This window comes from Dermacentor andersoni, chromosome 7 (assembly GCF_023375885.2).
Source record: "Dermacentor andersoni chromosome 7, qqDerAnde1_hic_scaffold, whole genome shotgun sequence".
Classification (NCBI taxonomy): Eukaryota; Metazoa; Arthropoda; class Arachnida; order Ixodida; family Ixodidae; genus Dermacentor; species Dermacentor andersoni.
This window is the reverse complement of record NC_092820.1, coordinates 142440839-142453412: the sequence shown is the minus strand read 5'-3', so window position 1 is coordinate 142453412 and position 12574 is coordinate 142440839. Positions and strand designations below refer to the sequence as shown.

At 47.7% G+C, this 12574-nt stretch overlaps 1 protein-coding gene across 2 annotated transcripts in view; it reads left to right on the top strand.

Moving 5' to 3' along the window:
* Nucleotides 1–12574, top strand: part of LOC126533718 (uncharacterized) — a 336510-nt gene that overhangs the window by 315884 nt on the left and 8052 nt on the right. For both annotated transcript variants that reach the window (XM_050180905.2, XM_050180904.2), the window contains exons 11-13: nucleotides 6159–6321; nucleotides 9197–9556; nucleotides 10772–11198. In XM_050180905.2, coding sequence (XP_050036862.2) covers nucleotides 6159–6321; nucleotides 9197–9556; nucleotides 10772–11198 — 950 coding nt within the window. The remainder of the gene's footprint in view (nucleotides 1–6158; nucleotides 6322–9196; nucleotides 9557–10771; nucleotides 11199–12574) is intronic.

Here is a 12574-nt window from a genome sequence, read left to right as displayed (position 1 = left end):
TACAAAAGTTGTTTTTTTACTTTTCTTTTATTTTTTACACTTCCGGTCATGAGAGGAGAGGCGCCAATCCAATACAAAGGGGAGGACAACAATCATAATTGTCAAGCCCAATTCCAATCAAGCTTCACGATAGCGGCACAGTGCGCTTATTTTAATTTAAGTTTAAAACATTTAAATTTAAGAACAGTGGTTAGCCGCAGCTGAATGAAACCAACGGCATATGGTTTGCCGTCATGTGGCACTCCTTAGAGTATTTTCTTTATATTCCACTTAATTCGTTAATTAGCTAAGATGAATTATGCAAAATGTTTAATACAATCTTTAGGGCCAAGTGCGTTTCTTTGTGCTGTAGAGGGGATTGAGAAGCGACCAATCCAATTTTTTTGTGGCGACGTACATGCTGCGTCGCGATTTCTTACGGCATTTAAAAAAATCCAGCAAAATATGAAATAAAACCACGTGACTGCACTCGTGCGCTATCATATTGCAGCGCACTATGCAGCGCATATTGCTATCATTTTCGTCTGAAATTCTGCTGAGCAGCAGCTCGCCAGTTTCAAGCTGCAAGGTCTCGCTGGTTCAGGAGACGACGCTGGGAGAAAGGCACGATCGAGGCTCGCCTTTGAGGCAATCCTGGGTAACGCTTCGCAGAGGTCAGCATTTAGCCTTCTTCTAAGACCAAAACGGCCACCTCCTCGCGCTATCGATGTCGTCACATTTAATTAAGCGGGCCTCGTCTAATTTTCGATTTCTTATCCAACGCCGAGACAAATGCGTGATGGAGTCCCTCTGGAGCAGTCTATACGGTCACGCATGGCAAAGGTCTATCTACATGGTGCATTTCCTGTAAGCCGGAAAACCAGCCTTCTCGGGTTATCTACGTCATTTCATCTCATTAGGCGTGCCTCATCTAGAGACAAACGGGTGATAGAGTCACACTGGGACAATGTACGGTAACGCGTAACAAACTCGCGCGTTTCCCGTAAGGCGCAAAACCAGCCCTCTCGTGTCATCTGTGTCATCTCGTCTAATTAAACGTACCTCGACCGTTCGATAATCGATTCCTTATCGGGAATTCGGTCGACGAGCTGCTCGTCTCCGATTTACACCGGCACGGCAGTTCCCGCGCACACTCCAGGACAGGATAAGAGAGCTGGACAGGCGTGGAGACTTCCGTCCCAGACGCGGAGAAAAACAGGGGGAGACCGCGTAAGTAAAACAGCCGTGGTTCTTATTAGTTCCGAGCCGCCGAATCGCATCAGAGCCGATCACCCCGGACCCCTAGCTCCTTACGAGTGGGCTTTCCTGGCCGACATTGCAATCGGGACCCTTCATAGTCTGCCACACTCGATGTGCCTTTCTTTTATCTGCTGCCTTCGGCCATTCTCTCTCTCTCTCTCTTCCCTCTCTCGCCCTCATCGCCCGCGCGTATTTCTTTTGGCGTGCGAAGGGGAAAGCAAAAACAAACGATCGGGGTTTGGCAGCGCATGCCCTGTCCTGCTGAATACAGTGCAGTGGCCTGGAGGCTAAGGCGAGCTTCAGACAGTCTGAATACTAGAGCCAGCACTGCAATCTCGTCTGCAGCCTAGGCGTTTTTTGGGGGGGAGTTCGGGGGGCGGGGAAGGGGCGTCATTTTTGGACCGAATCGAATACGAATAGAATGGGGCAAAAAAGAAACCGAATGATATCCAATATCTAATGTTCCTTTTCGATTAGTAATTATATAGAACGATATCCACGCCCTGGTCTTAACAATGTCAGGAAATATGACTTCACATTGCCTGCTATCAAGCGTTGTTTATTAAACACACATGTGGAGCACTAGGGGCGCAAATACAGTTCGATCGCATGCCCAGAACATTTAGGAGAGTGAGAATTATCGCATTTTATAAGAAAAATTCTGGCTACCGGAGCGACATAGCATGCTCCGTTGCGTAAGTTCTCGTGATTTCTGTCTACGCCTAGTATGGCCGCCGGGATGAAGTTGATCACAATTTTTGCTCCAATTTTCTGCTCGATCGTGCGCAGTTGACGATTCGAAATATTTGAAAGGCATTCGGAAAATATGCGTAGTTACGAATAACGAATGTCTCATTCAAAGACCAAGTTGAATGGCACATTATTAACTTCCCGTCTTGAAGACGCCGCGTTTTTAGTGGGAAAGTACAACTTAATCAACATTTGAATGTAGCCAGTCCGCAGGGTTCCTCTGCTTCAACTAGTGTGAAATTTCGTGTCTTGGCATGAAGCGGTGCGTCTTTACGAACTTTGGGATTGAGCTAATTGACAAAGTTTCATGAAATCAATTGAGGAGACAGTGCTGAGCCTTTGGCGGGAAGTGCTGTAACTTTGCAACCATAAAGATGGGAATAGATTCCAGATTTTTTTTTTTTTTGTCGTTTAGACTAGCACCACAGATGGAGAAATAAAGGACGAACGTAAGTGTTTGTTTGTGCTCCTTCTTTGCGATCTCCTTATTCTCGTTGTTCGCTCTACATGAAGACTTATCGCGGAAATTATCTTATCCCCAAATTGGCGTTACCGCCACACTTGAAACTCATCGACGCGCCTCTTTAAATGCTGACATACGTGTCATAGAAACATTGACTGCGTTGGCGTTTCGACCGCTCGTCTTAAGCATTGGGCACTCAAAACACCGAGTGCGAAACACGTTACTTCCCATCTCGTAACGTAGTCTACATATGCATCAATGGCCACGTCGACCGGCTTCTTTCGTTAACGGCAGGCAGGGGACTAGAAAGCGGATGAATCGATTCGAGATGCGTATACAATTGAACAATAACGAATGCGATACATCCCATGTTATTCAAACCTCATGGGTACACCGCCTTAGGCTTGTTATCGTTTCTAATGTATTCCTCTACGTTATAAATCCTGGCCTGCTCTTAGCCAATGTGGAAGTGGCATGCACTTATTTCTATTCCAAGGCGCACAACAATACAATCTCGTCCTTAGCGGTCGGCCTGAGTTCTACAATACCTCGGTTTTCATCGCTTTAAATGAAGGTGGCCCTTAGACTCTGCTAGGCAATTCGGCATCTCGCTCTTGAGCCTGTGCCGCTTCTAGACAGCTGTTACAGTACATAAGGCTGCACGGTATTAATGAGAGAAAGAGAAACAGAATGTTTGGATCTCCCCTTCGCCTGCGAGTTCCTTGTCTGAGCTTTTCGCTTGCATCTGTGTTTCTCTTCTCTCTTCCTAAGCTTTTTCTCTCCATTTCCTGTGTGCTTCAGACAGCTCTCTCCCCTCTTTTTGATTCACTCATTCTCGTCGAGCGTTCCCGCACGTGTATCTACGAGACACGAGGTACAATGCTCCTCCATTATTTCGTTTACTTCCTCGTTTCTTTTTCCCGCCTTTTTCATTCGCCAGGCGGCAGCAGCGCGGTCTTTCGCGTGATTGTGCTCCCATTAATGTCGTCTGCTCCCGACTCGGAGCTGAGTTGCAGACGAATCTTTCTTTCACGTCTGCTTTCGAGAGGAACTCGTGTCCGAGCTCGTCATTATTGCACCTCCTACCCCCTACCTCCCCCCCCCCCCCCCCCCCATCCTCCCTACTGCTTCCTCAACCTCATCTTCATCCATAGCCCCGGGCTTGAGCCATTCTTGCTTCTCTCGCGTTTCCGCACCGACTGCTCCGTTCTGCCGGCTACTTGACACTAATAGCTGCCGACTGATCGCCGGCGCGAACATGGTTGCTTGCCCGAACGCGACATGGTGAAGGGGCTTCAGTTGTTTCTTTTTTTTTTTTTTTGCGTCACGGTGTGGGTGAGCCGCAGTATCGAAAGCTGCCTAGCCACTAGCCTAGCAGGGCAAGGCATTTCAGATATCGGCAAGGAAGAGATACGAGAGGCCATTGGCAAACTGAGTGCGTTACAGCGGCTGTCCTTTTGTTTCTTTCCCTCTGTCCTTCTTTTTGTCGTCTGCTTTGGGCATTGCGTGCAGAAGATACAGTTACACCCGCCTGGCTAATGCATCGGCTGAGCGATCATTGTTCTTCAGAAGCACAGAAAAGCTTGACGTTGAACTAGTTTCTGAAACACCAAGAAAATATTTCTTGAGCCTTGATGCAGACAAAGAAACACGAAGGAGCGACAGAGGGAGCATAAGTGGGCCAACGGCAGATATCAGCGAGAGACGATCGGAATAATGGTATTAAATGCAGAGAACAGATAACAACGGGGATCGCGGCAGGCGTTAGTTAACCAGAGTATTAGGCCCTATGCTAGGTTACAATATATATATATGTATATATATATATGGTACCGCATAATTAGCTGACGCAGCCTACTACCACTTCCACCGACAAAGTCGAAGTACCGAATGAAAAATTTCACCCAGCCGACATGGTCACAGCGGAGAATAGGGGGTTTAGATACCGGAGATAAATATAAAGGAAAAGAGGCGAGATTAAACAGAGGATATCTCCGGTTAGCTAACCTGTACTGGGAAAGGGCGACAGAGGGCGAGAATGAGAAAGAGATGCAGTAAAGAAGGTACAGAAGACTGTGTGAACAGCTGTCACACAGTCTACCAAGGTGCCACATCGTTACATGCCGTGTCAGTTTCAGATACTGAGACGTAAACTTTGACTGCGCGACACTGTGTATTGTGTGAAGTGTAGATAAAAAAATATATATTGCAGTTTTGCCATAAGGGTGAAGCAATGAATGCGATAGCTACATGTTAGAATGATGCACGAAGAGTAAGACTCGTAGCTGTTGTGGCAGTATGAATTAATGTAATTAAACATAAACTGACTAAGTAAAAACGAGCTGTGGAGCTAGGGGCCGTCTGTTTGAATCCTGTCATCGGACAATTTCATTTATGTTTATTAATTATAAAGCCAACGTCTTAGCGGCTTTACCACCACTTTTCCGTATCGGGTACGTTTCACTCCTCTTTCCTAGGCCGGTCGCGGAGCTAGTACTCAGCCGCGCCAACAAAAATGCATCATTTTCACATTTGAGCTTTGTTATTTTTTCGCACTTTCTATATCTAAGTTTCGGAAGATTTAATATAAGAGGCATGCGCTGTCGATGTTTTGTTTCGTGCTATTTGTTCGTGACCTGTCATTCAGAAAATTCTGAAGAATAATGAAGACCTACTATGAGCAACTTTAGCGATAGTATGGTGTGGCAATATAACCCGCATGTACCGCATGTCATATAGCATGGCGTGGCATAAAGCATACTTATACCTAACTATGTACGGAACCTCACGGCAGCGATGTCGGCAAAAATTCGCTTGGAGAGTGTCTATATAATTGCTATCGCAATGCGAGAATGAGAACGCAGATAACGCTAAAGAAAACAGTTGCCACCAGCACAAACTACCGTGCACGCATGCTGATGTTGATGGACTACACGAGGCAGAAGTGCAGCCGACCAGCCGATCAGCAGTCTTGTCTGTCTGACAAACTTGCACCTGGAGAAGTCGAGAAGTTCGATTCTCGGAGGCCAACCACAACTGCTGCCGTCGCCCGAAGAGCAAGAACACACACACACATTCCATTGTGTGCGCTGACGCTTCGAAAGAAGTCAATTCATTCCAAATTTCACCGAAATCAAGCTGTAATTCTGCGGCAATTTGCTTTCAGACACTCGTTTAGTTCAATAATGCACTTGCGCTTGGCGTAGGGCCTGAAAGAATGGAGATGTATGGCGCACTTCCGCACATGGACGCGCGTGCGTGACGTAGAGTCAACCGTAAAGGTTTGCGGGACGCAGGATCTGCCAAGAAGCTGAATTCTTGCGAAGCGTGGTCACAAAACCTCGAATTAAATGTTCGAGCATGTAGTAGCCTTCGCCACCTACACAGTGATTCATTAAATACGAAGTGTCATGCCTTATCAGTGCAGGAATTCACATTTGAAGGGAAAAACGCATCCCGCAAACTTTTGCTGTTGACTGTACGTCGCCTGTGCTGGTACCGGTGCTTGTCTAACATCGTCTAACGTCGGCTATGCTTGCCTAACGTCGGCAACAGCTTCGCTGTGCATCCACTTTAACCGGGTGGAATTGAGGCGGACTTTGCTTTTTGTGTGTGTGTGTGTGTGTGTGTGTGTGTGTGTGTGTGTGTGTGTGTGTGTGTGTGTGTGTGTGTGAGAGAGAGAGAGACACACCTTCTCGTGACGCAGGGAGTCCAAGGTGACGCAGCTGCTGAAGGAGGCCCTGGGCAGCGTCACGTGTCGGGCCGCCATGATCGCCCACGTGTCCCCGCTGGCGGCGAACTACGCCGAGACGCTGGCCACGATACAGCTGGCGTCCAGGGTGCACCGCATGAGACGCAAGAAGCTAAAGGTGACGCCACTAATCTGCTTGCGAGTATCCGCGCTCTGTTACGTTCCACTGTAATATAAGCGGCGCAGCCTAGAGCATACCGTATTTTCAGTACTGTAGTCCGCGGGCTATGCTTGTTTATATATATATAAGCTCAAATTTCTTGCGGCGCTGATTATACACGATGTTTTTTAATCCTATGCAAGCTTGAAGGAATCGAGGCCCACTGCTGTTGTAAACCTGTATAAATGTTTACAGCAGCAGTGGGCCCCGATTCCTTCAGGCTTGTACAGAATTTAAAGAAAACGTAATAATATCATTGCGAAATCGACTGCATGCTGTTTGCGGCTAATGTAAACTTATTTTAAGCCCTAATTTGCCCTTGCCGACTATATGCCGGATGCGGACTATCGACTGGGAAACGCGGTACAAAGCGGTGTTTATTAATGCAGGAATGCTTGAAATATCGACAGCATTGAATGGTAGGGACATATTGTGATGCTTTGAGCAACCAGCATGCGTAGGAAATGTATTGCTTCACTGTCGTTCATCGGTGGGATATAGCTACTACACATTAATTATCGTTCTCGTCATCGCCTTTAAGCATTAACAGCCACTTAGCGTAAAGAACATGATTGTAGTCAGATTCCGTGCGCTCCGGTTGAACTCGACATCACAAGATGGCACCATCGGCTGTGCTGCTTAGGTCAACGTCACCGGTATTCCGGCAATTTCTAATTAATTTGTATACGGACACGCTACTGCTTTAGCCTCTCTCTATGCGATGTTGCCATTTATGGAATGCCAGGATGTGGACACGAACACTACTTAGCGTTGATAGTCACTTTGTAGCACGGAATTCAATCATAGACAATTATTATCACAACCAATCACAATATGTCGCTATCAACGCCGCTACTGTCACATACGTCTCCAATATTTCGGTACTCCGTGAACGGCAACAGTTGACTTTCAGCTTGTACATATTACTATTCGCGAAATATAGGCTTACCGCAGGCGTTTACGCCAGCGACCGCGTTCGTGGCACCATCTTGTGACGCGGTGTTTAACCAGAGAGGACCACTGAAGCCGGACTGCTGCTTGACTGCTGTTGCGAAGTGTTGGTAGCAACACAAACACAAACACTCCGTCCTTCTTCATTTCTTTTTTTTTTATTTTACTCAACGAGAACACTCAGGTAAAACAAAAACACATTTTGGAGGAGGCTTAAGCTTCGCCTTTAAGAGTGGAACGCGATAGCATTCAAAGATCCCTGACCTGCTTCTCACGCTTCGCGGCAACTGCGGCGTGTGTAACCGTAATGTTTACCGGGAGACGCTGGCGGCGAACGCTATGCACGAAGGTGAGCTTTCTGGTAGAAAAGCGGCCTCTTGCATGGGCCGATCCCGGGGGTTGTGCACAGCCGCGCCAAAAATTAAATCGTTTTCAGGTTTCTATTATTGTATCGCACTTTTAATATTTAGGTCTGAAAAGGTTTAACTTAAAAGGCATGCGCTGTCTGGGTTTTGTTTCATGGCATTTGTTTGTGGGTGGTCGTTCTCAAAATCCCGAGGAATAACTTTGTCGAGAATGTACGACAATGTGTGAGAGACTTTAGTCGTAGAATGGGTGTGGTAATATAGCCCGCACATACCCTATGTCATATAGCAAGACGTTGCATATACATGTACCTAAATATGTACGGAAATTTTCGCTCACGGACAACTCCGCCGACGCCGACGCCGGATCTTCTGCGACACGGGGTCCTTAACGCTATCGCGTTAAAACGTATCACGCGCGTTGTAATTGGACAAAACCACGCACAATGTTGCTCCCCAGCGTTGTTGTACTGCTACGTGTCCGGTAACAGTATACTTTTAGCGTGTCCGTATAAAGTACTACCCTGTACGGAACACTGGGTTACTGAGACGTGGACGACAGCCGAAATGCTGGTCACGACATCTTGTGTCACTTTGTTCAACCTCAATAGAGAGTTACGAACGTTATTATGTTGCAAGGCTGTCATCGTGGAATGGGGGGGGAATGAAAAAGAAAAAGAAGCTTCATGTTAACGACTATGTTGCTCCCGACGCTTTGCATCAGCATTTAAGCAACATATGGTTATAGACGTTGCAATAACAGCTCTGCTACAGGCGCGCCTGTTCTAGGAGCCTCCATGTACCGCGTTTTGTACCATGTACCGCATTTGTAACGCGGTACATGGAGGCTTCCTAGCTTGTCCCCGTCTACGCTTTCCGTAACCCGGTATTCTGTAAATAGTAGGAAGCTTATAAGGACAAGCTTAAAGGAATATAGGGGAACATATTGAGCTGTATTGGTAAACTGCGTTTCTTCATAGTAAAAAATAAATAAATAAATAAAATAATCTGTCATTACCGCAAACGTAGTATTGGCAAGCCAGAAAAATACGTAAAAGCAAAAGAAGGGTTTGGGACGCCTCCTGAAAACCACCGCACTAGCTGACCTTCTTGGCGATATAGATTTCGACGGCGTCTGCTTGTTGCCTAGTCAATCTTTGCCGCTAAAGATTGACCACATTCTATTCTAAACGAGCCAGAGGCTGAACTTGACTGATTCACGACGGCGAGAATACGAGAAATTACTTTAAAAATTTATCACGTCACACTCATGTACCAAATCTCAAGAGATGGGGGGGGGGGGGGGTTGAAGAGGGGTTCTGCGCGAAATTTAAGAAACTGCAAGTTTCACGTTTATCATCTTTTCTTTTTTTTTCTTTTGTGGCAATCAACTTGTCACCCCAAAATTGGCGAAAATATTTTATTGAAAGGGTACTTTACCCGTCTAGAGTGATTTATCGCTTCTCTTTGGCGTCTCGCTAAACCACTTTTCAAATGTGGCGCCTCGCCGTCCGCAGTACGGCTCGACCATGACCAGCGCCGCGGCGGACGGCGTGGACGGCGTGTGCCGGCCCTTCATGCGGACCCAGGCACTGAACGAGGAAGGCTCGTCGGGCCCGCGGTCCGGCAGCTCGGACCCGGAGTACACGTCGAGCAGCGAGCAGTCGTGCGACACGGTCATCTACGTGGGCCGCCACCAGGACTTCACGGACAACGAGGGCCCGCCGCCCGCGCTCGAGGCGGTGCTGTCGGCGCCCACGCCCCAAAACTCGCCCGCCAGGACCGCGACGGCCAAGCCTCCGGAGTCCCCCGCGCGACACGGTGCCAGTGCCTTAGGACCGGCGGTCGCCAGGCCGGAGACGTCGGCGACCTCAAAGGTTGGTGCTGCTCCGAAAGGTGTGCTTCTAGAGGCTTAGCGTAGGGCGCGTGTAGCACTATGCTAATAAATTATCTACACAAACAGAAATTAACGATGGAATGTAGTAGTAGAGTAAGTCTCTCGTACAGTTTCGTGAGTGATTCGGCTTGATTGACCTACATAAGGCAGGCTTGTTGCGGAAATAAACTTAGTTGAAAGTGGCGCTGGTCCTGTCGTTGGTCCAGGACTGAAGAAGGATCTTTCTTGAGTCCTGGTCTTCTGCGCCTTGCCTTTACTCATTCATAGTAGTAGAGCGAGACTCCGCACATTTTTTGTACATGTCGATTAATATCTTCGAAAGAAATTTGGAATTTACTTCTATGTTGATAAGATTACGTTTTCTTCTCATTTGTACGCCTGTGTTATTGTGCACTAGTTATTACCTTGTTCTGTGTACTTGATTCTGTTGTTTGCTTGTCTATTTGTCACCTTCGCTGTGCCTTGTAAAAGGGGGCCCAAACCCTCGTCAAGTGGCCTCCTTCCAAAAGTTCTTTGGAAAAATAAACGTGATTTGATTTGGTGTTGCGCTCCCAAGCACGAGGTCGCGGGATCGAATCCCGGCTACAGCGGCCGCATTCCGATGGAGGCAAAAGGAAAAAAACAAAAAAACAACAACCGTGTACTTAGATTTAGGTGCACGTTAAAGAAGACCAGGTGGTCAAAATTAATCCGGAGTCTCCCCCCCCCTCCCCCCACTAAGGCGTGCCTCATGATCAGATCGTGGTTTTGGCACTTAAAACCCTGTAATTAATCTTTTTTTAAAGAAGAGGTTGGTGTTGCTCCGAGGGTGCTAATTACGTTGGACGCTCTCAAATTGATCCGCCGTGGTGGTGTTGCGCTGCTATAAGCACGAGGTCGTGAGTCGTGGTTCGCGCAAAGTATTGGGAAAAGCAATCAAAGAAGTGAACCTGCTACATGACGACACACTGACACCTAGAGAAAACACACCAACCTTACAACTCGATTTACTAAAACACTTTACAGATGTTATTGAAACTAGCAGCGCAGATTCACTCGGAAGCGTTTCAAGATGCATGTGGCATTCTTTAAAATGTCATTACATTAACGAATGATTTTACTTTTGATATATTATCTTGCCCCTGTAGAGCGCGTAGAGCCCATTAACGCGTAGAGCCCATTAACAGGGATCTCTCTCTTTCTGTCTCATTTGCAGTGCGCCGCAGCGAACCGCGATGCCTGCTCGTCTCCCAGCGCCGCAGAGAGCCACGGCAAGGCGCATCACACGCTGAAGAAAAGCCACCGCGGCGGCGGAGCCTCCGCCAAGGATCCGCCTATGACGTCAGCGTCAACGGCGAGCCAGGACGCAGCGGCGGCGTCGGCCGCCGGTGGCGCTAGGCGCGCCAGCGACGAGCTCTGGATCGACGGTCCGCGCTTCTCGAAGCCCCGCTTCGACTCGCGCACCCTGGAGCAGCTGCAGAAGGAGCAGTGGGTCGACGGCCCCGCGGTGGCCGCCGCCGTGTACGGCTACATGGACGACCACAAGAAGAACATGGTCGAGCGCTGGGTGCAGGAGCACTCGCGCTACTCGCAGAGCCCCAAGGGCGCCAAGAAGCACCGGCCGGCCTCGTCCAGCAGGACCGGTGCGTGTATATGGCCGCCGCAAGGGTTGAAGGCGTTCTGCAACTAAGCTTCAAGACGGATGCCGACGTCGCATTTTCGATTCCTTATTTTAAGCGTTAGCTTCTTTTCAACTATCCAGTCCTTTAACGCATATGGTTATGCATCAGTGCCCCGATCATATAGCGGGAGATTGATTGATTGATTGATTGATTGATTGATTGATTGATTGATTGATTGATTGATTGATTGATTGATTGATTGATTGATTGATTGATTGATTGATCGATCGATCGATCGATCGATCGATCGATCGAGTGAGTGAGTGAGTGAGTGAGTGAGTGATTTAATGAAAAACATAGGTCACAATAACTCTTCCGCCAGTAGCCTAAACTAATGGAGGCCCATAGTGACATACAATGGAATCTCATTTCAACATACGTGATAAATATTGAAAGGAAGCTATTAGAAACATGCACAAAATGAAAATATAAGATGTTCGGAATTAGAAGTTACGTAACAAGAAGCACTTCGCCGCAGCTACGAAGGCCCTAGGCACTTCATTGTCGAGTGACCTCGGATTCCATATTTTTACACCGCATAGGAGGGTGTGAATGCGAAGCTGCTTGTGGGGTAATGTGGTGACTGGGTTCGATCGAGTGAAAAGGGGGAATGTAGTGAATGGTTCGTGGAGGAGTGTATGGGGCGTGCGGTGAAGTGCACTCTGCGGCGCCAGCTCAATTCCTCTTGGATCAGCGCTTGGGTCACTGCATATCCCGTGTCGCTCCCGTCGTGCGCGCCTGCCAATTAGAAGCCACCCTACAAACCAAGTAGGAGTTAGAGTAGCGGTGAAGCCAAATGGAAAGAAGATCAGTTCAAACGCCGCCGATAACGTTACCGTAATATTCAATCAGAAACAAGTGAAGACAGTAATTATTTCATAGAAGCTAACGCTGTCTTCGACGATTATTATCGGTGGTTTCTACCGGATTCTTTCTTTCTTTTTGTGTGCGTGCGTGTGTTTGTGTGAAGGTTCGAACCGTCTAAACCTTTAAGGAATACTGGCAGGCGTCAGAGTCCCCTAACTAATTTGACGTCACGAATCAGTCGACGTGACGTCATGACACACTGGCTCGATGGATGCACTAGGATGTGGTTGTACCATTACTCATGATATGTGCACCTCCTGGGTCACGGCGTCATGTTCATGACGTCACGACACCCTCGCTCGCTTCGTTTCCGTGCCTGCTGCAGTTTTCACACGTTAATGCATTCCGAAGAAATTCACGCAGCACACTCGTTAGTTTTTCGTGACCAATGACGTCACACAGATCTTTATTGCTGCACGAAGTCTGCGAACTTTGCCCTGTGTCATGATCGACGTTAAGATGTCGATGAC